At 51.5% G+C, this 27,173-nt stretch overlaps 1 protein-coding gene across 2 annotated transcripts; it reads right to left on the bottom strand.

The window, feature by feature from the left end:
- Nucleotides 1–576: 576 nt before the first annotated feature.
- On the bottom strand, nt 577–23,532 carry TOP3B (DNA topoisomerase III beta). Of its 2 annotated transcripts, XM_078873664.1 has the most exons (18): nt 23,323–23,532; nt 21,242–21,373; nt 20,660–20,766; nt 19,644–19,718; nt 18,674–18,867; nt 18,121–18,277; nt 17,749–17,862; nt 17,118–17,208; nt 15,853–16,007; nt 15,198–15,303; nt 14,330–14,476; nt 13,682–13,855; nt 12,409–12,537; nt 11,029–11,178; nt 10,342–10,442; nt 6,295–6,496; nt 5,148–5,357; nt 577–2,374 (listed from the first exon to the last, which is right to left on the bottom strand). In XM_078873664.1, exons 1-18 carry the CDS (start codon nt 23,390–23,392, stop codon nt 1,941–1,943), a joined length of 2,748 nt encoding a protein of 915 aa, XP_078729790.1. In that variant the 5' UTR covers nt 23,393–23,532; the 3' UTR covers nt 577–1,940. The 2 variants fall into 2 exon arrangements, with proteins under 2 accessions (XP_078729790.1, XP_078729791.1); XM_078873665.1 differs by lacking the exons at nt 19,644–19,718; nt 20,660–20,766; nt 21,242–21,373; nt 23,323–23,532 and having other exon boundaries at nt 18,654–18,810.
- Nucleotides 23,533–27,173: the final 3,641 nt, after the last annotated feature.

Below are 27,173 nucleotides of genomic sequence, written 5' to 3'. Positions count from 1 at the left end.
TATATTTACGCGATCTGACCCAAAACAAAAAAACCTCTATTCCGGACATGGCAAGCTCCCCCCTAAGTGGTTGGTGGTTGGTCACGCATCTGAGTGACAACTCGCCAGGCAAAAAAAACTGCTGAGACTTTCGAGAAGAAGCGGGCGAGATCGGGCACCTTCGCGGATGGTGGTGGGGGGGGGCTCTCGTGCACCGAACGTGATCGCGTTTCTTCCTCCGGTGAACAAAGTGGTCTCGACGCCACCTTCGCAACTACACTCTTGATCTGCACCACCCGCGCATCCACACTCGGCAACAACAACAATCGCAACCAAGCTGCAGTCTAGATTTTGAAGCTTTCGTGACTGCAAGGATTCATATTCTTAGGTTTTTTCGGTAAAGTCACGTAGGTAAAAATTCAAAATTAATAAAAGTAAAATAAAAATAAAATAAAAATCACGACGTTTCGGAGGCAACACAAGCTTCCGTCTTCAGGTGGAACCGTCACAGCACGCTTGCTGTATCAAGTATCCCTTGGAATCTCTCATTTACTTGATACAGCAAGCGTGCTGTGACGGTTCCACCTGAAGACGGAAGCTTGTGTTGCCTCCGAAACGTCGTGATTTTTATTTTATTTTTATTTTACTTTTATTAATTTGGATTTTTTACCTACGTGACTTTACCGAAAAAACCTAAGAACAAGCTGCAGTTGGCAAAACACGACGAAACTCGTGATAAGGCCAAGGGCTCAGTTGCATGAAACAATTTGAGTTCAACATTCCCTTAGTGCTCCCACCCCCAACATGTAAATCAGGAACTAAAAAAACATGCAGATATTTCGCCTGCTTTACATAACTGTCCCTCCACATATCAAAGTGTTTCTTTTATTCCACATCCCATTATGTAGATAGTGCCGCAGGCGAATTGTCTGCTTGTTTATTTTGTTACTTATATTCTCCATAACGACACGAATGATCATTCGGAATTAAACACATTATGCTGCTGCTGCTGCTGCTGCGTTGGCAGTGGTGCATAAGCACAGTTAAACATCACACACACAAAAAAAGCAAATCAACATATTTGTCAACAACACTGCGTGTGGCCTTAATGTGAACGAGCGTACAATAAGGCGACGTTTCGGGCAGTGGTCCTCCTTCATAGCACGTAAGAGAGGAGGCCAGAGAGGTACCCCCTCTGACTATGTGCTGTGAATGAGCGGGATTTCAAGAAACGTTTGCCGTTTACTGAGTTTCCCAAAATCCACTCCTCACCCCCCCACCACCAACACGCTCCGTTTTTCCGCGTTCACCAATTCACTCCCACGGGTCTCCACTCGTATTCTCTCTCTCTCTGCCAGTGCACCAAAAAACTGCCTGGAATCCCATCGCTTCAAACGCACCCATTGGTTATCCTAACTCCTCGATCACAATTTGATGCTAAGCTGCGATTTAGTTTATTTGCGATGAATTGAGTTGCAATTCCATTTGACGTCACACGTCCTTGTTTGTTCACATATTAGTATGGTATTATAGTCACCATATATCTCCTGATTAATGTTTCCCGCAGCTTAAGTTTTGTAATATTGTGCTGTCTGTGTTCAGTGTGGAGGTAAATCTTCCCGAGCAGATTTGCGCTGTTGGGAAATTATGTTTTGCAATATTTTTTATTCCTCGACGCGCGATAAGCGCAGTTCTTTTAGTTTTAGTTCTGATTTTGATTTGCTATGCTTTGGTACTTTTGATGACCCAGGTTCACTCTTGCAAATTAAGGCATCGTGAAGTGTCAAAGGCTCACTGGCAGACATCACGGGACAGACCCGGGTGACATGGGTGGACTGAGATGACTGGCAGATGCACCACCTGTGCCCTCCGCTGTACCAACTTCCTGCATTTTAGCCAAGCACACACACACACGTACACACGCGAACATCACACACACACACTCGGAAACGACCGCCACCTCAAACGAAATACGCGTCCAACGCCGCCATCTTATCCCTGGGCTTCCTGCCCCCACGGAACCCCCCTCCGCCCCCACCCCTTCCCCCCCTGCCCCCCACTGGGCCAGCACCCGCCGGTCCCCCCCGGCCCCCGCCACGCCGGGCCCTCTGCGCCCGCGCGTGCTTCAACTGCACAAGCGGCTCGAAGACGGGGTCGCAGAACACGCAACCCACGTGCCGCGTTGCTCCGTCGGGCAGCGGCGACCTCACCACCTTTGCCCCGGTGGCGGCGGCCGCCGGCTGCTGCTGTTGTTGTTGGTTGTTGTTGTTGTTGCCGGCGCCGGCTGGCGCTGCCGGGTACTCGACTTCGACGAGCGCCGCTTCGCACGACTCGCAGGCCCACGCCGCGCGGGCGCAATCCTCCACGTCCGGCGGGTCCAGCCGAGCCTGCGTCCCTGTAACAGCGACAACGACAACATCTATAGAGCGCCGCAGCATGGCAAGCCTCTACAACGCCACCGAGTGATGATGGTGATCATGATGTTGATCAGATTTTTGGGGCCGCCGCAGTGGCGAGATGTGAACTACCTTGCCTGGTATACCGGAGGTCGCGGGTTCGATCCTGACCCTGATGCCTGTATATTTGGAGTTTGCGTGTCTCTCTCTTCATGGTCGCGTGGATTTTTCTCCGGGTCCTCTAGTTTTTTCCCCTCCACATTTAGAATCAACAGCACGCGTTCAGAGTCTTTGGCTGCTGTGAATTTCCACGTGACAAGCCGCATCGTTGAGCTATCATTTGTGGCCAGGTGGGTCGCTGAAAAAGAACTGTACTCCCCACTCTGCCACACGCAGACTTCCCACACTCGCACCGCCACGTTTAACATTCCGCGCACTAGTCAGGTCCTCGCGGCCACCAACGCGTTTTTATCTCTCAAACAACGGACGAAAGCAGCAACTTAATCAATGTCGAATAAACGCGAGTGCTTAGCGCCGCTCGGGCAGCTGGATAGCCGAGCTGTCACTTGCGTGGAGCCAACGTGCGCAGACGTGACAGGTTCAGATCCATCTGCCGCCTGATTGGGGGTTCTGCGCGAGTTATAAAGAGCACAAACTGATCTTGAGTGGAAATTAGTCGTCGTCAACCAAGGATGAAGGACTCCCCCCCCTCCCACCGCAAGCCATCACCGCACCGCCACCTCCTCCCACAATCCTGCGACGCAAGATCCTGCACGCCTAGCCCCGACACACACGCATGCGTGTATGTACTGTATGTTAAACTTCTTTCACACCGTACGAAGCCAACCCTGCTAATCGGAGGTGCGGGAGAAGGAAAACAAACTAAACAAAAAAATTCTAAGAAAATGAGTTTTCAATCTAGATGATTTAAAAGTGGATAGCTCCAGTGGCTTCCTAATATCAGAAGAGCGATCCAGACGGACGCAGAAGCGCATCTGAAAGTGCTCGATGCAGTGACTGTCTGTCTGCGTGTGCGGCCTTCAAATAAAACTCGATAATAGGTGACGTTTCGCGTAAAGGACCTTCATCTAGTGCTCTGAAGTGTTCCTGAAGAATGCGTCGAGCCGTCTTTACGTTCCTAATGCTGCGGTGAATGCGTAGTGCCTCTAGTGGCTGTGGGAGTTATGTCAACCAATACTAACAAATCATATTCATGATAAGCAGCAGCAGCAGCTGTGGTCTATCCACTGCTGGACGAAGGCCCCCCCCCCCCACCAAAACGTTTCGGTGAACTTTCTGTTCTTGAGGTCGCCCTTGCAAGAGGGTTGACACAATGTCAATGCTAAACGGGCACTTGACAGGTTAACTTATGAGACAATTACCGTCGGTTAAATTAATTAAGGTTTAATGATTGAGTAGCGATCTCTCCCGTCAGTGGGACCACGGTGCGGAGGGGGGGGGTAGTGAAGTCGGGAAATCAATGGCTCTATCGATAACGCCAAGGGGAAATATATGTGACGTGAATATCATAATTCAAACAAAACTAATTATTATTTCCATTCCGTTTGCTTACCCGGGAGGATCCTGCCAAGCTCTTTGTGCAGGAGCAGGCGGCGATGTCGCTGCTACGCGTGATCACAATTCAAGCAATTTTGCGCGTCGTTTTGATGTAAAATTCGGAAACGTGACACCGGCTACTCTTGCGAGTGACGTCGCGTGGTCTTTTGACATCCGCTGTGAGCGAAGGGGACGGCGCATGGATGTTGAGGACGGTGAATTCACACTGCGGCGTTAATCTTTTTTTTCCGTGCAAAATTTCTTTACATATAGCATCGTCAGCCATGAGCAATCCACTGCTGCACGAAGGCATCTCCATGCCACGTCGGTCACGGGGGTTGTATCTGTCACTGCGTCTGCTACTCTCCTTGCATCTGTCGCTGAATCTGCGCGTCTGTCTCCCTCTCCGCATCCGTACCCTGCATCTCCGGCCTGCCCCCTGGGTCTCTCACCTGTCTCCTGGGTCTCCCACCTGTCCCCTGGGTCTCTCACCTGTCTCCTGGGTCTCTCACCTGTCCCCTGGGTCTCTCACCTGTCTCCTGGGTCTCCCACCTGTCCCCTGGGTCTCCCACCTGTCCCCTGTGTCTCCTACCTGTCCCCTGCGTCTCCCGCCTGTCCCCTGGGTGTCTCACCTGTCTCCTGGGTCTCCCACCTGTCCCCTGGGTCTCCCACCTGTCCCCTGGGTCTCTCACCTGTCTCCTGGGTCTCCCGGCTGTCCCCTGGGTCTCTTACCTGTCCCCTGGGTCTCCCGCCTGTCCCCTGGGTCTCTCACCTGTCCCCTGTGTCACTCACCTGTCCCCTGGGTCTCTCACCTGTCCCCTGTGTCTCTCACCTGTCCCCTGGGTCTCCCGCCTGTCCCCTGGGTCTCTCACCTGTCCCCTGCGTCTCTCACCTGTCCCCTGGGTCTCTCACCTGTCCCCTGGGTCTCTCACCTGTCCCCTGGGTCTCCGCCTGCCCCCTGCGTCTCCCGGCTGTCCCCTAGGTCTCTCACCTGTCCCCTGTGTCTCTCACCTGTCCCCTGGGTCTCCCGCCTGTCCCCTGGGTCTTCCGGTCGTCCCCTGCATCTACCACCCGTTCTCTGCGTCTCCCGCCTATCCCCAGTCTCTCCCAGTCCCATACATCTACCCCCCCGCCGGGGTCCCCGTATCCAGCCCTCCATTTGTCCGCGGCACCTCCGCGTCTCCGAACAGCAGTAGCGGCACCGCAGGCGCTCACCCGACGACGACGCCGCCACCACCTTGACGCGCAGGGCGCCGGCGAAGAAGTGCACGAGCACGCTGCAGCGGTTGCAAACCATGCGCCAGCGCGGGGCCGAGAGTGGGTCGAAGACGAGCACCCCCCCCTCGCACTCGACGCACTGGCCCACGCCCAGCGCCAGCAGCGAGTGGGCGCACGTCGGGTGCGTGCACTCGTTACAGCCCATGCCTGCAGCGGGGGACGGATGGGGGGGGAGGGAGGGAGGTAGATATAGAGGATGGGAGTGACAAGGGAAGAGTAGGAGGGAGGGATGAGGGGAGAGCGAGGGAGATGGAGGAAGGAGAGAGGAGGAGGAGGAGATGGTGAGAGAGGGACAGGAGGAAGAGGGAAGGAAGCCCAGTAAGTGGGATTATGGGGCAGGATTACCCAGAGGATTACGATGACGGATTACACGGAGGACGCGGAGGATGCGACGGGGATGGCACGAGGAGGAGGAGGAGGATTACGGAGATGTTTTCACAGACGGACAGACACAAAGGGAGCGGAGGGAGCACACAAACGATAGCACAGAGCAAGACACCCAGGCATGCCGCTTGCTCCCCTTGCCCCGAGCGCGAGCGGAGATCCAGAGTGCCGCCTCAGTGCCTCCGACACGGCCACTACGGATCGCCTGATATCCAGATTTGAACCCATGATGTCACCAGCGATGGACTCATTCTCACCACTGAGCTACATGGCCACTTTGGCGAGCGGAGTGACAACCAAGACTCCAGTCGTGTTGGTAAATGCCGTGAAACAGAATATTACAGAACTACTTCTTGGTACCCCTTCATCAACAATAATAAGAATTTACATTTGCAAGGCGCATTCCATCCCTAGATCCCATTGCACCACCCGTGTTTGGAAAGCAGGAAATAAACAGAACAAGGATAATTGGCCAAAACTCGGGGTAAAGGCCAGTTTAAAGAGGTGAGTTTTCAAGGCAGCCTGAAATATATACAAAATATATTGGGAGCTGCACTGACCACATTTGCTAAAACCACCGCGGGGCAATGCTCTAACCCGAGGGGCATGGTGGGGTGGGTTGGCTAGGTGTGCGGGGGGGAGGGTGTGGTGGGGGGTGAAGTGAAGGGGGGAGGGGGGAACGATGACCACCCCCGCCCACCTTTCTTCATGTCGGGGAAGGGTGGGCGGCTGTAGCAGTAGGGGCACAGTGGGTAGCTCTTGCCGCGAGGCCCGGACGTCCACAGCACCAGCTCGAACTCGTCCAGCGGGCAGCGCAGCTCCTTGTAGAGCTTGAGGGCGCCGCCGTGGGGCAGGCTGTACGTGTCGTCGCAGTGCGAGCAGTGCAGGCGGCTCGGTTTCGCCTGCTCGGTAGAGGGGTGGGGGGGGGTAGCGCGGGGGAGGGAGGGAGGCGGTCGCAGAGAAGAAAAAAAAGAAGGGAGTGATGATAATGATTCAATGTTGACAGAGCGTCCTCCTGGAGCCATCTCAAGAGCGAGCTCTACCGGCGATAGGCGGCTCGGTTTCGCCTGCTCGGGCCGGGGGGGAGGGAGTTGGGAGCGGCAGAGATTGTAGCGGGGGGGGGGCAGTCGCGGAGGAGAAGAGAAGAAGGGAGTGGTGATAACAATTCGATGTTGATAGAACGTCCTCTTTGAGGTGTCTCAAGAGCGAGTTCGACCGGCGATAGGCCGCTTCCATCTCACCACGTTTTATTTCAAAGGGCAACCCCCCCCCCTAGTGGCAGATGTGCCCTGTGTGGCACAAGGTGACTACTTCAGCAGCTGGTCTGTGAGAGGGCCTCTTTGAGTCTGCTATTAGGATGGGGTGGGGCAATGATTGCTCATTCCGGAGGAACGTGGGTGGTTCTGACAGGCGAAGTGGCGTCGTTCTCCGAGAGATCACGCGATGACGTCGACATCATCACAACGATCGACCAACGCAAAAGGTTAAGGCGCAGCCCTGCAATTGCTCGCTCGTGGTGGCCAATGCCAGAGGAAGAGGTTTTCACTGGAGGGAGCCCGAGAGAGAGCCCCCTCCTCTCAGGGATATTTATGGCCAATTCTTCCGCACTGAGCAGACGTCTCGGAAGAATCAGCATCAGAATATTGATGTATACTGGAGGAATCCGATAAAGCTCTTTTGCACACGTGTCCAGTTGAGGCAGGTCACAACAAACAATACAAAAACACAATAGGGGTGAAAGGTATAGGAAAGGTAAATAAATCACTTCATAAACAAATACAAATAAATTAAACTATTTTTAGCTTATCAGGTAAAGCCCACTGAGCTCGCGGTTTATTTTTCAGGAGCGACCCGGCCATTAAAAATGATTAGACGTTTGGACTACCCACGCTCTACCCCACCGGACACACGACCGCCCACCCGTGGACTAACTGCGGTGTCACTTCGTTGCAACTGCCGCAACCATCGTTGCAACTGCCGCACCATCGTTGCAACTGCCGCACAATCGTTGCAACTGCCGCAACCATCGTTGCAACTGCCGCACCATCGTTGCAACTGCCGCACCATCGTTGCAACTGCCGCACCATCGTTGCAACTGCCGCACCATCGTTGCAACTGCCGCACCATCGTTGCAACTGCCGCACCATCGTTGCAACTGCCGCACCGGGAGATGGCGCGGAACGGGCGACTCTGCCGGCAGGCCCCGTTTCGCTTCCCTCGTCTGATTCACGATCGCTCAGCGACCCGTGTCCTCCTCCGAGCGCAATTCCAAAGCGCGCGTCCCTCCGCCCGCTGCTTAAACACCATCCATCATCTGGCTTAATTTGCATGATTAGCAGCTGCACAGTGTGACTCTATATGTTTGTAATTACAGTTGCTAATTGAATGCCCCGAGGCCAGTAATGCACAGCAGCCAGCAAAACACACAGAGAGAGAGAGAGAGTGCGAGCATGCGCAAGGATAGCAAACCAGAGGTGACAAGCATCAGGTCATACGACATTGTGAAAACAAAATTATAATGATAAGATCATTGATTTATCCGGGGAAGCCTCGCCGAGTCTCAAGACTCCAACTCAGGTGGATCCTGCTACACTGGGCTGTTTGGTCAATTCCGTTTCGTGAGACGGCACGGTGGCGTAAAAAAGCCACCGTGCAATACACGCAAGGGGACAACACTAAAACACTCTACACGGTGGATTTGAAAAATCTACTTGCTGTACTGGCCATCTCCTGGCAAGCTCACAGCCCAATATATAGCAACGAGCTGTGCAATTGTGCAGAAATAACGACGTTGGCAAATCGGAATAAGGCGCGTCTATGATTAATATTTTACGAGCTGACCAATCGGTGAGCATTGACGAAGCAATGGATCGTAGTCACAGCATTTGCATATACAGTGGTGTATGAGGCATCTTATCTAAGTTGTTCAGCAAGAGGAATAGACAATAATAAAAAGAACACAAATGATGATTTGCAATTTCTTTATCAATCCATTGCTGGATAAGAGCTTCCCCACAGCAGATCGATCAAAGGTGTTGTTTTGACCATACCTCGCCATGCTGGTGCAGTGGAGGAAAGGAGTTGGGGTTACCCAAGACCGGTGCAGGTACGACTCGCTACTGACGTCAGCCGTTGCCGCAAAATGAACCCAGGTCGCTTATTGGATTCATAATTGCAATGCGCTAACCACTGTGCCACCGCTCCACCCACAAACGGAGAGCGTACGTATGTATGAATGTTGAACTTCTTTCGCACCGCATGTAGCCAACCGTGCACACTGCAACAGCATTGTTCATTATCGTCCAATAAGGTCCAGCGGTGGCCGACGCACCAAGCACTTTGACGATCCATCCTGGTGGATCTCAACGGGATTCCGATTCACCAGAAAGCCCGTGACCATCAATTACGCAGATGGGTTAAACCGTTAAAGCCTGTAATATACTCTAGCCATGAAAGCACTAGCGCCGTCTATTGGTAGAAGTTATTACGTTTTTTTTTACGTATTAATTATTAAGTTGGAGATTTCTACTTGCCATCAGCTGTAACGAGCACCATAGCTTTACGATGTTAGTGTCCGTTCCGATTTTGTCTCGAGGTCCACAACGACATCGTGCATTCCATCCCGCGCATTGGTGGCCACCGAAGCGGATCTGGTTCCCGGCGCTAGCAGAGGCCGTTTCTTTGAATGCTCACGTGCGATGCCAAAGACGCCTTTCTTGGCACCCCGATGCTTCGACTTCGTCACAGCTGTCACCGTTGCATCTACGAGAGCGGTCTCCTCGCAATGGAGAGCTTATTCCGCCGAGGGAGCCGGCTGTATCACAGCAGAGTGAGCACTTCAGGCTGGCCGTCGACATCCCAAGCGGACTGTGATCCTCAAAGGAATGGTACCGCCCCTGTGGTGGTCGCCCCTCCCCCCTCGCCACCATCCCCCCCCCCCCCCCGCCGTGATCCATGTGAATAAAAAAAAAAAATCACTCGAGACGCCGGCGTATGACAGCAAGAGCAGTTCATGCGAATGCTGTCGCAAGAGGTCACACGTTTGGCGCGACGGTCCTTCGCTGACTACGCGTGGTGAATAAATATATAACCGGGCTTAAACAGAGGGCGCATGATGCCGTTCGTACTCGCTACGACCGTTGTTCGCTGGTGTCTTCAACAAGCGCGGGCAATTGGATAAATGACCTAAATCACTAAAATGGCTTGATGGGTCCTTCCAGTGCACGCTATCTCCACTGACAACGGCATTTTGGCGGCACAGAAGAGAACGTTTCACGGGGGCGCACGGAGCGCGGTGTGGAAAGGGCGCGTGCTCACGTCGCGTAGCTTTATCGCGGCTGTGGGATGGGACACAATTTCCAATGAGACGAGACTCTTCTTCTCCCGCCGCGCATTAAAGATTCGCGGAGTTACGCAGAGGATTCTTTTTCACCCCCGCACCGCAACCGCAAGCCAGCGGGTCACGTGACACGCGACACGCACGAGCGGGCGACGACAGCTTTGACCGTTACTGGCACTGGGTGCTGCTATACGAGGAGGACTTGAGCTCGTGTTGAACGGCTTGTCGGGATTCCGAGCGTCTGACAAGGGCGGTGTGAGGTCACGCAGAAAGAGAGGAAGAGTGAAGGGTACACACACCAACCCCACTACTACGGAGGATGAGAAGTGAGAGTTGCTTGTGCAAACACACACTCAACACCACCTCCCCCGCACCCACTACAGTGACACACGTAGGGCAACCACTGACCTGGATGTACTTCATAAAGCGACGGCATTTCCCGCAGCGCGAGTGAGGTCTCCCAGTGGCGGCCAGCGGAGAGAAGGAGACCTCCATCAGCTCATCCATGCCTGTTCCACCACAAAGAGAAAGGCAAAGACCACCCGTGTAGCCTTTAACAGACTGTTGGGGCAAGTGCTGTTAGTGAGCACCTATGAAGGCTGGCACGGCACACAAGGGGGTGGGTGGCCAACGCCATGCCTGGCCACCTTTGTCTCCCAAGTGGTGATGTTTACACACTGCAGCGTGCTCACCACTGCGCCACCGCTCCCCACAGATGAAAACACACACGGACACACACACATACAGACACGTACAGAGACGCACACGCACAGAGAGCGTGTTCCCAGCTCAATTACGTCTGCCAAGCAAGGATAAGTGTAAGGTTAATGATGACAATGATAATGATGACAATGATAATGATGATGACAATGATAATGATGACGACGATAATGATCATGACGAAGACGACTAAAATAATAATGTAGATGCCAATGATGATTACATTAAGGGTGATGAAGAGGCCGCGATGCCGATGACGATCATCACCATGACAATGACAAAATAAATAACGGATGACGATCAAGCTCACGACAACTGTGAGAACGACGACGATGATGACGATGGCGGCGATGACTAGAGTAAGACAGCACGCACCGGCAATGTGGTCGACAAAGTAGTGGAACTTGCGCTGGAAGATGCTGAGCGCGTGCTGCAGCACAGCCTGGAAGTCGGCCTTGCCCATGGCGATCAGGTTCAGCTGCTTCTCCACCGAAGCCCGCATCGTGGGTAGCACCAGCTCAGGGTCTGCGTTTGCACAACCGCACATTAGCCTTCACAGACTCTTGGGACAAGTGCTGCGAGCGAGCGCCTATGAACGACGGCACGCGAGGAAGCAGGTGGCCAGCCACACGCCCGACCACCCTCCGTCTCCCCAGTGCTCACATTCACACACCCCACGAGGTACTCATTTCAGGCCGACTCAACGTAGGGGAGGCCCAGCACGGGTTCGGATATTCGTCACGGGCGATGGCCAAGGGTTAAAGTCGGACGATGGCGCGCACGCAGGTATGCGCATGCACACACGCACACGCGGTCGGATGAGAACACTGGCAAAAACAAGCTGGTAAAAAGGGGGAACATTTTGAAAGGCCACGTGTTGATTGTTGAATACACACGAAGACGAATGGTGTGCGGCGGGGTTTGGCCATCGTGCTAAAAGGGATGATGATGAGTTGCGTTGGAGTGGAATTGCGCGGCATGCAAATCCGATGTCCTTTGAGAGCGCTCAAGCCGAGCTCCGCGCAACGAACATCAGGAAGCGACACGGCCAGTTAGAGAGGGCAATGAGGCTGGGAAGGTGGGCACGGGTGACGGTGGGGTGATATCAGTGTGACCATAGGTGAGGGAGGCAGTGAGTGTGGGATGGGTGAGAGAAGGCCGAGGGTGAGATACGATTGCAGGTGGAGGAGGAGTTAGTAGGGGGTGGTGAGGGTGAGATGACAGTGCAGGTGAGAGAAGGGTGAGTGTAGGAGAGGTGTGTGTGACGGTGGGGTAAGAGGAAGGGGTGAGGGTGGAGTGCGGGAGTGGCGAGGCAGAGACGAGAGATGGGTGAGGTCAGATTGAGAGCCGGGGTCGTGAGTGAGAGGCAACGTTCCCATGAAGACGGCGTAATGGAATAAAAACTACATCGCTCTTTTTCAGAAGCGACCTGGCCACACAAATGATAACTCAATGAAGTGGCTTATCGTGTGGAAATTGACAGCAGCCAATTACCCTAAACGCACGTTTCTAAATGTGGAGAGGAAAAACCGGAGGGCACGGAGAAAAATCCACGCGATCACCGGGAGAAGATGCAAACTCAAAATATACAGGCGTCAGTGACAGGAATAGAACCCATGCCCCTCCTGTACACCAGGCGAGGAAGATAACATTTCACCACCGGAGTGAGAGGTGAGGGAGAGGCGAGGTCGCATGAGGAATGAGGCGAGTGGTCGGAAGTGAGGAGGGCGATGAGGTGGCGGTGAGGTTGCCCACCGATCTTGTGGTAGCCGTGCACCAGCACGATGCCCAGGTTGGTGGGCTTGAGGCGGCGACCGCTCTCCACCGTCACGTAGTTGCGTTGGCACACGTTGTTGATGTGCACGGGGATGCTAGCGTCCGTGCCTGGCAGGGAAGGGGTGGGGTGAGGGGGGGGGCAGGGTGGGTTGGAGGGAGGGCGTCATAAGTCAAGGCAAGTGCGAGTCAAGATCCATCGCTGGGGTTCCTGTTAGGACGAAGGAGAAATGATAGCTTCTACGTGACTACATCAGGGTGGGCAGTAGAGTGCCATGTAGCAAACATCTATTGTTGGACTCTATCCCTACGTAAGAATAGGCTTTACCCTGTCTGGCAAAAAACCAGGAAATATTAAGATGTTCAAACACCAAATATAAACCTGTTGCAAGGCATCAAGTCTGCATTAACCAAACATGCTTGTGGCAAAACATGCAAACAAACATGCGCTGACAATATGTAGTGTCTTTGAAACCGATTGTGAGAGTCATGATGGTGCGTGAATGTATGTTGAACTATTTTAGCATCGTACATAACCCACCGTGCTAATCGGAGGTGCGGAAGGACAACATGCTAAGTAAAAAAGCAGTTCCAAAGAAATTAGTTATCATAGCTCCAGTGGCTTCCTAATATCGGTAGAAAGAGCGTTCCAGACGGCCGCAGATGCGCATGTGAAAGCGCGCGATGCGGTCACCGTCTTTGTTCGACAGCCAGCCAAAAGCCGCTGCTGGTGGTTTATGCCCCTTAACGAGATCAGCGAGGTATTGCGGTTCACCTGTGGCGAGCACTTTGTGTGAAATAAATAATAAGAGGAGACGTTTCTGGCAACGGCCCTTCGTCGCAGCACACCGAGAGGCCACTCTACCCCTCGAACCTCCGTGTGTGCACTGCAGAAGGGCCATACATTTTCTACTATTGGCAAATGTGTTGAGTTTTTAGAGATTACTCAGTGTCAATGAAGGCAGATATGCAATCGAGGTGTTTTAGCGCATGTGCTATTATACGTTGTTTTTCTGTTAAGCACACAGTGCTATTGACGGATGCGTTGTATCGCTTTGTGTTGTACTGCATTGCACTGCGTGGACCGCTACCCCGCGTGTGCCGTGGATGAGCACGCACAAAGACAAAGATCCCCTGTATAGCCTGCACCAGACTGTTAGGGAAAGTGCTGTTGGTGAGCACCTGTTAAGGCCAGCACGGCACACGACGAGGGAGAGAGGGAGGGAGGTTCTGCGTCGCTGTACTGGTGTCGTACCAATGCCGTGCTTCTCCATGAGTGTGATGAGCTCGGCCTCGGTGAGGTAGTCCGGCGGCCCCGTCTGCCTCTCCAGCAGCGCCACGCTGTCCACCGGCAGCTCATCTCCGGCCACAACCGCTGGCAGGCTCTCCTCAAGCGGGATGGCCTGCCAGGGCATCACCTCTGTGTAGCCTGCGCGGTCAAACGGCATCGCAAAAGACAAAGATCCACACCCCCTCCCCCCACCACCGGCACCGTATAGCCTCAAACGAACTGTTGTGTGGTAATTCCTGTTAGCGAGCACCTATTTCGGCTGGAACAGTGCACGAGGAGTTTGGGGTGGCCAACACCAAATCCCCCGCACCTTCGATTAACACGGTTGGCTCGGTACAGTGTGAAAGAAGTTAAACACACATACATTGTCTCCCCAGTGCTGATGTTTAAGTACCGCGCCAGTCACTAATTTAAGGCCAAGTCGCTGACCAAGCGGGAGGCCCATGATCGGTTCAGACGTTCCATCACTGAAATGTTGGTCGTGAGCGGGAATCTAACTGGTGTCGCCGCGTTCGTTGCAACGCGCTAATCGCTGCGCCACCGCACACCACACAGCACCACACACACAGGGGAGCCAACATTGGCCGGCAAGCTCCGGCGACACCGACGTACCGGCCGACACGAGCGTCTTGCCCACGCAGTGGAAGGTCTCGCACGCGAGCGACAGCGTGATGGTGGTGAGCAGGTAGCGGCAGTCTTCGCTCACCGTGGCGATGAAGTGCCGTACGATGTAGTCATACAGACGCCACGCGTCGCCACCTGGCGATTGTAAGAAACAAAAATACGTCCGGTGATTAAAAACCGCACGCTCGTAAACTCGCTCACACGCTCGGTTGTAGCTCGCTCGTCAACTGGTCACTCGCTCAGACACTCGCTCGTTAACTCACTCAGGCGCTCGCTTGCACGCTCCTTCAGCCACTGTCTTAATAAGTCACTCGCTCGCTCACTCACCCACTTAGGTGCTCAATCGCTCACTCACTCGAACACGTGCCATGTCACGAAATTCTCATTTTGAGAACTGAAATTGAGCAAAATTAAAGTGCAAAAAAACACGTTATGATAGGGTTTAATTATACCAGTCTTTGGGGAAATCATCAGCTCAACTCACCACACTCGAGAACCTGCTTTTAAACAACGATTTATTTGGTGGCGATGCTGCTGCTACGTTCGCAGTGGTGCACGAGCAAAAACAACAAAAATGACCTAACACCTTCATCAACACTAATGTGGCCCTAAAAAGAACAAGCAATGGACCTTCACAGCACATAGATGGGACTCTTAACCTCTCCAGCCTATCCATGTGCCCTAAACAATGCCTATTATATATATTTTTTCCCTCTTTACGGCCACAAAACCAATTATTGACGAACGCGTTGAGTTGGTTTAATCGCAGGCATCTGAAAGCCGGAACTTGAGCCCCATGGTCTCAGCGGTGCCGTCTGGACCCTGGGTTTGCTGCGCACGCGCCGCGCAGACCCACCCAGCTCGCTCTCCGTGGCCGCCCTCATGGGCGTGATGGGCGGGTGGTCGCCAGCGTCGCTCCCTTTGCGAGGTTTGTTCAGGCCCTGGGCAAGCAAGGCTCTCACCTGTGGGCAGGAAAACGCACGCGACCGCACTCAAAGACAAAGGTTCCCCGCCCGTATAGCCTTCACAGACTGTTGGCGCAAATGCTGTTCAGAATAAGAATCAGAACACCTATGTATACTGGAGGAATCCGATGACCTATAAAGCTCTTTTGTAAAGATGTCCAGTAGGGGCAGATCCAAACGTGAAAACAACAAACAATACAAAAACACGATAGGAGTGCAAAGTATAGGGAACGTAATCAAATCACTAGAAAAAAAATATACAAATAAAACTCAACTAATGTTATCTTACCAGGTAAAGCCCACTGAGCCATTAGCTTCTGTTTCAGAAGCGACCCAGCCAAAAACGATAGCTCAACAAAGTGGCCCGTTATGACGAAATTTATAACAGCAAAATAATCTAAACAATCCAAGCGAGCCGAGGCGAGGTTGGAAAAGTTTGCGGTGAGGTATGCATGTATGTTGAACTTCTTTGGCACCGTACATAGCCAACAATGTGAATCAGAGGTGGGGCGAGCGGAGTGCTTATCCGGCCGGCGCCGGGCTTACCAAGTCCCCCCAGAAGGGGCTAGATGCCTGCTGGCGCAGCGCGTCCTTGAGGTCGAAGTTTTCGGGGTAGCTGGTGGTCTCCGTGCGCGGGTAGCTGATGTAGCCCTGGATGTAGAGCCGTTCCGCCACCTGCATGCTGTGCTGAGGCCCCATGCCTCGCATTACGCACGGAGAGATGAGCACAACAAACACGCGCCACCAACTCCTAAAGCAGTGTTCCTCATCGCAAGATCCCCCGTGTAGGCTTACAAGGCTGATGGGGCAAGCGCCGGTAGTGAGTAGCTCCTATGCCAGTGTTCCTCACTGGCCCGCGTGGGCCACCGGCGGCCCCTGGTGGCCTTTAGTGTAGCCCCTGACGTGCGGGGCCCCCCCGACAATACACAAATGTGAAAACACCCCTTGTAGGCAGTGTGACGGCCGTCGCACTGATGTCTTATTGGCGAAAGTGAACTCCCCCCCCTCCTCCACTGAAAATGAGTGAAGAACACTGGGCTAAAGGATAGCAATTTACGCATCGTTTCACGAGACCGGAATCAATCGTGACCGATACTTTTTTTTTTTCCACCGAACATCCTCTTAGCACTCATTTTCACCACTGTTTATGAAACGTTGGGCCAGAGTAGGGTTCACCTTTATACTAACCTATAATTATTCACGCAAACGTTCAGTTCAATAACGCTCATCTTTACAAGGGTTACCGCACTCTCGCCACCACCTCCCCCCCCCCGCCCACCGTTACAGACGGGTAATTGAATAAAACTTTCCCCTCTCGTACCCAATTAGTGCAGATAGGATTCTTGCAGTAAGGGGTAAATATCATTTAAGGGACCCTTTTTCAAGCGGTAGGCCTCGTGTGACTGCGGGCCGTGTGGAACGAAGCCGCGGACTGTGAGAAATGAAGCAAACCGAACAATTTATTTGACCAGATAAGGCCCACTGAGTTATTGCCTTTTTTTCAGAAGCAACCTGGCCACAAATGATAGCTCAACAAAGTCGCTTATCATGTGGAAATTTATAGCACACAAATACTCTAAACGCATGTTGTTGATTCTAACTGTGGGGATAAAAACTGAAGGACCCGGAGAAAAATCGACGCGACCACGGGGAGAACATGCAAACTCGAAATATACAGCAGGCGGCAGGGTCAGGATCGAACCCACAACCTCCTGTATGCCAAGCGAGGTAGTTAACATCTCGCCACCATGGCACCCCATTCCGGAAGGTTCCCCCCGTCCCTGGTCGATCGCGATCGGCGACTCCCTCACCGAGAGAGGAGCTGGCTATGCGCAGCATCTCCACCGTGTTGAGAGCCAACGGACGCTGTTTCGCCTTCTCCTTCTGAGTCACGGACAGCACCTGACCCACGCCGAGACCAAGTTATAGTCAACATCTCCTGTGACAGACTATTACACGCTTACATACACAAAGGCAAGAGCCAAAGATCCCCCCGTATAGCCTTTAACAGACTGTTGGGGCAAGTGCTGTTAGCGAGCACCTATGAAGGCCAACACCGCACACGAAGGCAGAGGAGGTGGCCAGCACCAAGCCCAGCCGCCATTGTCCCCCCAGTGCAATAGACGAGAAATTACTTTCTTGAGCTGCGCGGTTGAGCGGCACGATACAGTATGCAGAATAATACAGTGACACGGTGGCGTACCCTTAATTATTTAACCCACCATCTTACCGTGAGCGCGTGGTACGTAGCATAACGTCAAACTTTTTCGTTACATTATTTATGGGGAACTTCTTTTCACCCCAACACACATTTCCCTTAACGTGGCACTTTTCAGAAGCGCATCTACGACCGCGTTAAACGAGGGATTGCCGTATGCTACGCACGGCGGACCTTCGCTCGTACGCCAATTTATGAAGTGGCAAATGGCAAGCGAGCTGTACCTTGGCCACCGTGGCTCCCCGCACCATGGCGAGGAAAGTCTGCGCCACCTCCCGGTCGAACATTCGGCCCCTCTCCCACTCCAGAGTCAGAGCCTGGCCCGCCGCCGTGCTCACCTATACGCGTGTTTGCGTGCCACCACACACACGTGTGCAAATCAACACCTGTACACACGTGTACCACCGCACCCATATGCATAACAAGCAGACATACGTCAGTCACCGAAATTCACATTTAATGTGATTTTTGTGGTCCAAATACGATATCTTCACCTTACCCTGTAGTACCCAGGAACATCTCCTCTATCTTGGCCTGTAGCACCGACTACACGTCTCCTCTACCCTAACCTGTAGCACCCAGTACGTCTCCTCTACCTTGGCCTGTAGCACCCAGTACGTCTCAGGTTTGAACGATTGGATGCGGTCATGTCGCTCCACGCAGAAGCCCAGCGTCGGCGTCTGGCACGGCCCAAACGAGACGAGCGACGCATCCAGGTCGCCATACTTCCCCTGGAAGTACTTGGTCTGGAACCTGTGGTAACAAGACGTGCGCGTTGAAGGCGCAGCAAATTCATAACCTCAATTCGTAAAAATCCATCTACACCCCTCCGATCACAAGACATCATCCAATCAAAATGGGATTTTTTTGTACAGTTTAGTACGCAGCATAAACAAACGGTGCTTTTCCTGGAACATTTTATTGTTTTTGTAGGGGATGTTTCAATTTGCGTACAGTAAATTTAAAACGCGTCTTGTAATTATATTGTTTGTTGCGGTTGCACCCGAATCAAGCGCCGAATGGCTCACAGGGTTATTCCAAATAAATGAAAACTGAAACTGAAATGAAACAATCATCACTGCACCCCCCACTGAATGTCAACAGTGGCGGCGACGGTGGCGACGCCTACGTGGCAGCTGGCGCCGAGACCTGGTGAAGGCGCATCCGACGCGGAGGTCCACTTCCTGACGAGCGTCCACAGCCAGCGCCTCAAAGCGGTTGGGCTCGGCCAGCTTGTTCATGGCGTTGTGGATGTCCGTGTCGGTGATGGCGCTGAACTTGGCTCGGAATACGACCTGCTCGGAGCCGTGCTTCACTGGATACGGCGCGATGGCGTCCAGGACCTGCCGAGCCAGGGGTGAGGGGGGGTGAGTCGGGGGGGTGGGTGGCAGAGGGTGTGACGCCGTTGGGAGGCGGTGGTGAGAAACTACTGTCGAGCACGGAACCGCCGATCGATCGATTGATCGAACGCGGCACTCGAATCGTCGATGACAGATTCAATTCACTGTCGCATGGCGGCGTGTCTGTCTTGAAGGTTATATGAGGCCTAGGAACTGATGCAGGGATAACTCGTCACTGGCGTTGGCCATGGCTGGGAATCAAACTCATTTGTCAGGAGTTGTGGCGGAGTGCACAAAACATTGTGCCGCCACCACCCCAAACCCCCTCCCCATCCCCCAAGTTCATTAACACTACGGATGTAATAGCAGGTTGGGGTGGAGTGATGCTGCAGTGGTTTGTGAACCCAGCAACCCGAGTTTGATTCCAGGCCACAGCTAACATCCCTCACGAGTGACATCTGAACCGGTCCTGAGACCGCTTCCCTTAATCAACCTGCACTGGCGAGGATGGTGAAGCAAGGTAAAATAGTGTGGGGAGGCCTTCATCTAGCAGCGGATTGACAAAAAAGTATTAACTCATAGGAAGTCAGCTGGTTTGTTCGGGGGGTTCATAATGGCGGTGTAAATATATATTAAAAATAACTGATTCTGAGCAATCATGTCTTTCATGCTTCTTTACAAACACGTAAGTAATTACACGACACAAACACTTTTAAAGATAACTACACTGCTGGGTTAGGCTGTGTTTAACAATGAGACCAGGTGTAAAGCCACCTCACCTCAAAACAAATGTTCTCTCCCTCTCGGTCACAGTCCAGCCACAGCACCACGTAGTCGCATCCTTTGCCCTCGATCTACATCCCACACACACACACAAAATCACGCCGCCATCTAGATATATAGCGTGCAAGTATCCGGCCGTGACACTGTGAATCTCCCAAACGGTACGTTGGACGAAAAAACACATTGAAAACTAAATAGTTCTCTTGGCGAGGACATTGCTGCAAAGTTGTTTCCCCTTCCGAATTAACGTTTTACATACAATTTTTTTTACAAAAATTACATCCAATACAAAGCAATGGGAGCCACAATCTTCCAGGATAAATTTTTGCATTTCGTTGCCAGAATTGTCCAGAAGATGGGTCGCCTACATTGACTTACATTGAAACCCACTGTTTAGGAATTACGTCACCGTCCCTTCGGCCATGCCTGTGGCTTCGCCGCAGTGACGTCAGCCTACAGGAGATGAGTACTCTCCCAATGCTCATTTTAGCATAAAATCACTTTGTATTTCTTGACAACAGTGGATGTGGTGTCCCGGGTGAGGAAATATGTTCCTGGTCGATCACCCCCAAGGTGGTTGTTGTTGTTTTAAAATGCGTTCATCCTGATCTTGATATTTCGTCTTATTGGTTCTTTCGGTAAAGTCACGTAGAAGGGAAATAATAAAATAATAATAAAACATAATAAAATGCAACGCAAGCAGCCGTCCTCAGGTGAAGAACAGGGCTGTCTTTCCGACAGCCCTGTTCGTCACCTGAGGACGGCTGCTTGCGTTGTGGCCGAAACGTCGTGAGAATTGTATTTTATTATGTTCTATTTTTTATTATTTCTCTTCTACGTGACTTTACCGAAAGAAACAAGAAGATGAATCCCTGCAGTCACGAAAGCTTTAAATCGAAATTGAATAGATCTTCGCTTGAAGAAAACAGACTACACATCTTAAATTGGCTCTCACCTAGTTTTAATCAAGGACATGTAAATTGTTAATGACTATATGTATGCAAGTCATCACCTGCAAGAACTTCGCCATGCTCAGCTTGGGGTTTGCTTCCTTCTTCTCTGTAGGAGCCTTGCTGAACAGCTCTGCAGGATCAACCTGGTCCCAGTTGTTGTATTTGCCTAACACACAAAGACACGCAAAGATCCCCCATATAGACCATATCTAATGTGGGGGGCAAGTGCTGCGAGTGAGCACACACCTCAACCAGCACCACCACTACGAAGACATAATTGCATCACAGGAGTGGCTGTGCTTTCATCAACGAGACTCCAAACTAACCTCATCCAGCATGCAGAGTGGGTTGTTTCAGTTTCTCATTTTCAGTTATTAGGTATAGACCTGTCAGCCATGTGGCTCTTGACTCGGGTGCAACCGCAACAAACAAAAACATGAACAAAGAACATCTTAAAGTGATTACGGGCAACAGAGAAATCCAGGAAAAACCAGCAAAATCTTCCAGAAAAAACACCGTAATAGGCATTAGTGCATAGCATGTGTTCGAGCACAGCGTGCGCTAGTGCAGTGTGGGCATTAGGGCAGTGCGAGCGTTGGCATGGCGTGTTGGCGCGGGCGTTCGTAACACGACGCCGGTACCGATAAAGTCGAGGGTCATGACGTGGCCGCACACGGACGTCATCTTGAAGCGCGCGCTCTGCCCCTGGAACGAGCCCATGTACTCGTGCACCGAGCACGCACCGTTGAACCCCTTGCGAGACGTCATGCTGCCTGCGAGACAGCCAACGGGGCACAATCGAACAAAATTAGAGTAGAAATAATAAAATATATTTTAATTATTTTATTATTTACAATCTACGTGACTTTACCGAAAGAACCAAGAAGATGAATCCCTGCAGTCACGAAAGCTTTAAATCGAAATTTAAAATTAGAGTATACATCCTCGCAGCGGCTTTTGGCTAGCCATCGAACAAAGACGGTCACCGCCGCGCGCGCTTTTAAATGCGCCTCTGCGGACGTCTGGAACGCTCTTCGTTCCGATATTAGGAAGCAACTGGAGCTATGCACTGTTGAATCTAGATTGAAAAACTCATTTATTTAGAACTGCTTTTTGTGTTTAGTTTTGTTGTCCTTCCCCCCGCACCTCCAGTTAGCACGGTTGGCTACGTATGGTGTAAAAGAAGTTCAACATACATGCACACAAGGGCACAATGCCCCAAGGGTGTTGATGATATTTCACCGTGGTTAGTGCGGGTTGAAGTAGATAATGACCCGGTGCGGTTCGGAAATAGCATTATTAGCGAAGAATACTACGAACATTACTTATTTTCCCTGCAAAGCCAAATGGACTCATTTTCACTAGGGTCCGCCATACAATATTGGTATGATTGACCCAGCACCGGGGAGGAAATATCAGAACATATATTTATCCTGGAAGAATCCGATGAGTATATTAAGCTCTTTTTCACAGACGTCCAAGTAGGGGTGGGTCAGCGAGTTACAACACACAAAAAACGATAGGAGTGCAAGAGAGAAAAGGTAAGCAAGTCACGATAAATAAATAAATAAAATCTGCGGCCACACCTTTCAACATCCTTATTCGTGAATGTAATAAAAATTAAGGTAAGCAAGGCTTCCCCACTCAAACCAGTGGTGTCCATCTACAGAGCCAGTGGTGAAAATGCCACATTCCTATGACAGTGACATGTCCATCCACGGCTCTGAATGTAGCGTTAATAACTAAACCTGCGGTTGCAAATGTATTGACGGAGTTACGTTTTACGAGATATTGTTTGGCCATTCTTCGTCACGGTGGTCTGTGTGGGGATTCTGAAGTGGTGAATGGTAAGGGGTGGGGTCCGGTTCAGATATCATTCGCCTCTGATGTTCACCGTGGCCGGGAATTGAACTCAAGTCGCCGGGTTCGTAGCGCAATGCGTAACCAATTGCATCACCACATCGCTCATGGATGCGATTACTCGTGGCATAGTAATGTCGACATTCCACGTTACTATGGCTGTGACAAGTACATCCTGAGAACAACCTCTGTACCGTACCCATAGTAGCGAATGTAGTGTTAATAGTTAACGCTGTAGTATCAAACGTACTGAACCGAGAGGATAGTTAACAACACAAACGATGGTGAGTTTAAGCGTTTAGCGCACTACCCCAAGGACCTAACATCGATGGCGAGACATACCCGAAGCGGTCTTATCGCTCCCCCTATCACGCCTCGTCAACATTGACCAGCGTTGCTAAGTTGGAGGAGTCAATCAACCCCAGCGGCCAACACGACCTCGTGTAGCCCCCCCATCCAGCAGTGGAAACACTTTTTGACTGCAACCCCGCCACACCTTATCGATCGGCTACGCGCGGCGCGACAGAAGTTCGACAATGCACACTGTGGGCTGCCGCTTGCAATGCAACGACTCGGTCCAAGCCACGGCAACATCAGTGGCGAGTGTCATCTGAATGACATCTGAATGAGTTTAAGGCAATTTCCACGGCTCACTCCCAACCACCCCCATCACCTCCCCCACCGATCTTCACCGAACCCGCGCTGGTACGACCACACGGCTAGTGGTGTAGAACTTCATCCAGCAGCGGACAACACGGCCAGTGGTGTAGACCTTCATCCGGCAGTGGATGAGGCCGTGGCAGGCGGTGGGCAATGAGACCGACAATGGCGAGTGAACGGGGGGGGGGGCCTAAGCCGTCACCTCGCGACAGGATCTTCGCTATTGACTGAGACAGAGACGGCTTCTCCGCCACCATGAGCACCGTGCGCATGTCGAGGCAGTAGAGGCCACTGCTTATTGCCTTGATAATTAATCGTCCGGGTTACACTTTTAACTGTTTTATAAGCTCTCGCCCCGGCTCGGCCTCGCTCGCCCCCGTGTTGCCCTGGTGATGGCGAAGCCTGGATTGAAGGCCTCTGTTGGGATTGGCGGGCCGCGTCCCACTGATTGGCTCGCGAACAAGCACGTGGTGCGTGACGTCACGCACCGCCGTGTTCCCCCTCACAGCCCCTCCCCTCACCTCCCCCCCCCCCTCACACCACCCCCCCCAATAGAATACGTGGTACTTGAGGTATCGATTAATCGCAGTATTAATCGAATGATTAATTGATTAGATCAAAGTCACATCTGCGGGAATCGCGCTGTAAAAACTCGTGATCGATTTCAGCACTGTCCTGTATGACATTGATTGATGGATCGAAAATATGTATTAATCGAAAATTGTTATTTATTTTCGATTGATCGATTTATAATCTATTTACAAAAAGACTAATCGTGTATGTCAATTATACTGTGGCCTTTAAAAGGAAACAAGTATCTAATAGGCGACGTTTCGAGCAATGGCCCTTCTCCATTGATGTACTTTGAAGTAGGACCATTGCCCGAAACATCGCCTCTTCCACTGCTGCTTCTCAAGTGGAGTATTTCCAAACCAATGGAAGCTGCCCTCAGTAACCCCAATACACAAGAAGGACTCCAAAGTCGACCCATCAAAGTATCGCCCCACATCCCTGCTCAGCATCATTAGCAGGGCCATGGAGGCAGCAGTGAACAATCAACTTCAAAGGTACATGCTCAACGACAATCAGATCTCCTGCAGGCAGTTTGGATTCAGACCAGGTCACAGCACAGCGGACCTTCTGAATGTCTTCTCTCAGGGATGGTAACAGCTCCCTGGACAAGTCTGTGTCACAGTTCTGGACATCAAAGGAGCCTTTGACAAAGTGTGGCACAACGGCCTACGTGCCAAACTGGCTACAGAGCGACCTCTCCAACAGATCCATCAGAGTAGTCTTGTCCGGCCAGGCCTCAGAACCACAAGGATCAATTCTAATTATCGGTCAACTTCTCTTCCCCATCTTCATTGACGACCCGATCGATGTCTGCGAGAAACGGCTCTACCTCAACGCTGACGACTCAACCCTCTATGCTCCAATAAGATAACCTGCAGGTTTCGATTTACAGCTTTCGTGACTGCAGGGATTCATCCTTTTGGTGCCTTCGGTAAAGTCACGTAGAAGGGAAATAATAAAATTAAAAAAATAAACATAATAAAATAATTCTCACGACGTTTCGGCCACAACGCAAGCAGCCGTCCTCAGGTGAAGAACAGGTCTGTCGGAAAGACAGCGTCAGACCTGTTGTTAAATAGTTACATATTTAATTCATCATTCGTCATCTGGTCCAACACCATGTGAGACTAGGCTCTAAGAAAGCTGTCTCGGGTGTGGACCAATCAATTTCAAGGACAATGCCTACATTATCAGAGTTATGTTTTTTGTTTGCATTCCGACTGCGGGTATTGTGGTCAATGCAAACATGATTACTTGTAAAAAAAAGGTGTCAGTTTTGTTGCCAGATAAAAGGGTAAAAAAACAATTATCAAGTAATATATTGTACATTTTTTTTATTTGCTGACTTTTTTCATTGCGGTATCTATTGTATTCATAATTTTTTTAGACCTGTTGCAAACGTCGCTTTAATTTGACAGTCTTTTTACTTCTTCGCTCACAGGGCAATTATAAATCAACTGTATCTGTATCTGCAGAAAGCAACGCAGTGGCAGCCTAGCCTGAACCAGGGATCTTCATCAAATGACCATCTGGGCAGACAAATGGACCTTCGAACCAACAAAGTGCCAGACCATGACACGATCTCGGAAGAGATTTTCATCTAAGCTGGATCTACATTTTGGTGACTGTCAGCTTGCATCAACCGACAAGCTCGAGATTGTCAGTGTCACCATTGACAGCAAGCTGACGTGGTCCAAACATCTCACCAATATCTCCATCAGAGCTGGACAGAAACTGGGCCCACTAAGAAAAGTACTCTTAGGTTTTTTCGGTAAAGTCACGGAGGAAAAAATAAATGATTAAAATTAAAATAATAGAAATAATTATTATTTTACCGAAAAAACCTAAGAGTATGAATCCATGGAGTCACGAAAGCTTCAAATCTAGAACTGAGAAAGGTGGCCAACAAACCTGACACAGAGGGCCGAGCCAGAGACTACAAAGCTCAAGTCCGCGGTATCATGGAGCACGCCTTTTTGTGCTGGATGAACGCCCCACCAAATCACCGCAACCTTCTCGACTACATCCAGGGGAAGGCGTTGAAAATAATTGGTGTTGATTAAGCCACCGCCAGCACACAACTCACCATCCACAGCCGGCAACACCTTTCACACGTTGCTGCTGTCACGGTCCCTGTACAAAATACACACCAACCATCACCCCCCCCCCCACCACAGACCATCAGGCCATGCTACCACCCCAATATGAAAGACGCAGTGCCACCCGATTGTACACACCCCCTTTCAAGTCACGCAATTGCCCCCCTCCCCAAGTTGCAAGAACATTGCTCTCTGGACAGAAGCTCCCTTCTACACTCTGCTGTCCGGATATGGAACTGCCTCCCTGAACACATTGTCGGCGAAATCACCGATTTCGGTCTCTGGGCCTTCAAATGCCGAGCACGTGGACATATCCTAACTTCACCGCACGCCTCTAGGGGTAAGTCTTTGAGTTTGCAGTGCACCAATGAGTATGCCAATTATTAGATGTACGGTCTGATATGGCTATTGTTCACAATTGCACCCAATACAAAAAATACCAGGCGAGGTAGTTAACATCTCGCCACCGCACTATGAGATCTCCTTTACCAGTGGCAAAATATAGTAATGGGTTTTTACCCTTTTAACTGGTACAAAATCTGACACCTTTATACAAGGCATCATGTTTGCAATAACCTCAACACAAGAAGTCAAAATGCAAACAAAAAGAAACAACTCTGATTATGATAAAGATAGGCTCTAAAGAAAGCTGTCTCGGGTGTGGACCAATCAACTTCAAGGACAGTGCATATCTTTATCATCATCAGAGTTGTTTCTTTTTGTTTGCATTTTGACTTCTTGTGTTGAGGTTATTGCAAACATGATGCCTTGTATAAAGGTGTCAGATTTTGTACCAGTTAAAAGGGTAAAAACCTATTACTATCTCGCCACCGTTAGACCGTTAGGGGTTTCCACTCGCCGGGTAGGTTACAACTGAGTACGGCTCTGAGCGCCTCTGCGAGGTGCCTGGCCGGGTGGCTCAGCACGGAGGACGAGAGAAGACACAACGCCCGCAGCACCACTGCGGGGTGGGTGGGTGGGGGGGGCACCGGGAAGGGAAGACAAAGAAGGGAAGGGGGGGGGGGACACGGTGGAGAAGAGAGGAGACAAAGGGGAAGAGGGAAGACGCTGGGGAGAAGGTGGGGGGCATGAGAGAGAAGGGGGGGACGAAAGGAGAAGGGCTTCACGGGGAGAATTGGAGGGGCACGGGCGGGGGGAGGGCTGAGACGAAGAAGAATGAGGGATATGGGGTGGTATGGGGACACTGGGGAGGAGGGAGACATGGTGGAGCAGAGGGAGGGAGGGGGGGTGCAGTGGGAACAGAATCTTGCACTTTGTGTATTTCACACAGGCGGCTCGACACGCCCAGAATGACCCCTTTCGCCCCGGCACTAATCCGATAATAACCCACGCATCACAGCTAATCGCCATCATCATCATC

Source organism: Lampetra fluviatilis, chromosome 37 (genome assembly GCF_964198595.1).
Source record: "Lampetra fluviatilis chromosome 37, kcLamFluv1.1, whole genome shotgun sequence".
Lineage (NCBI taxonomy): Eukaryota > Metazoa > Chordata > Hyperoartia > Petromyzontiformes > Petromyzontidae > Lampetra > Lampetra fluviatilis.
This window is presented reverse-complemented; position numbering and strand designations above follow the sequence as displayed.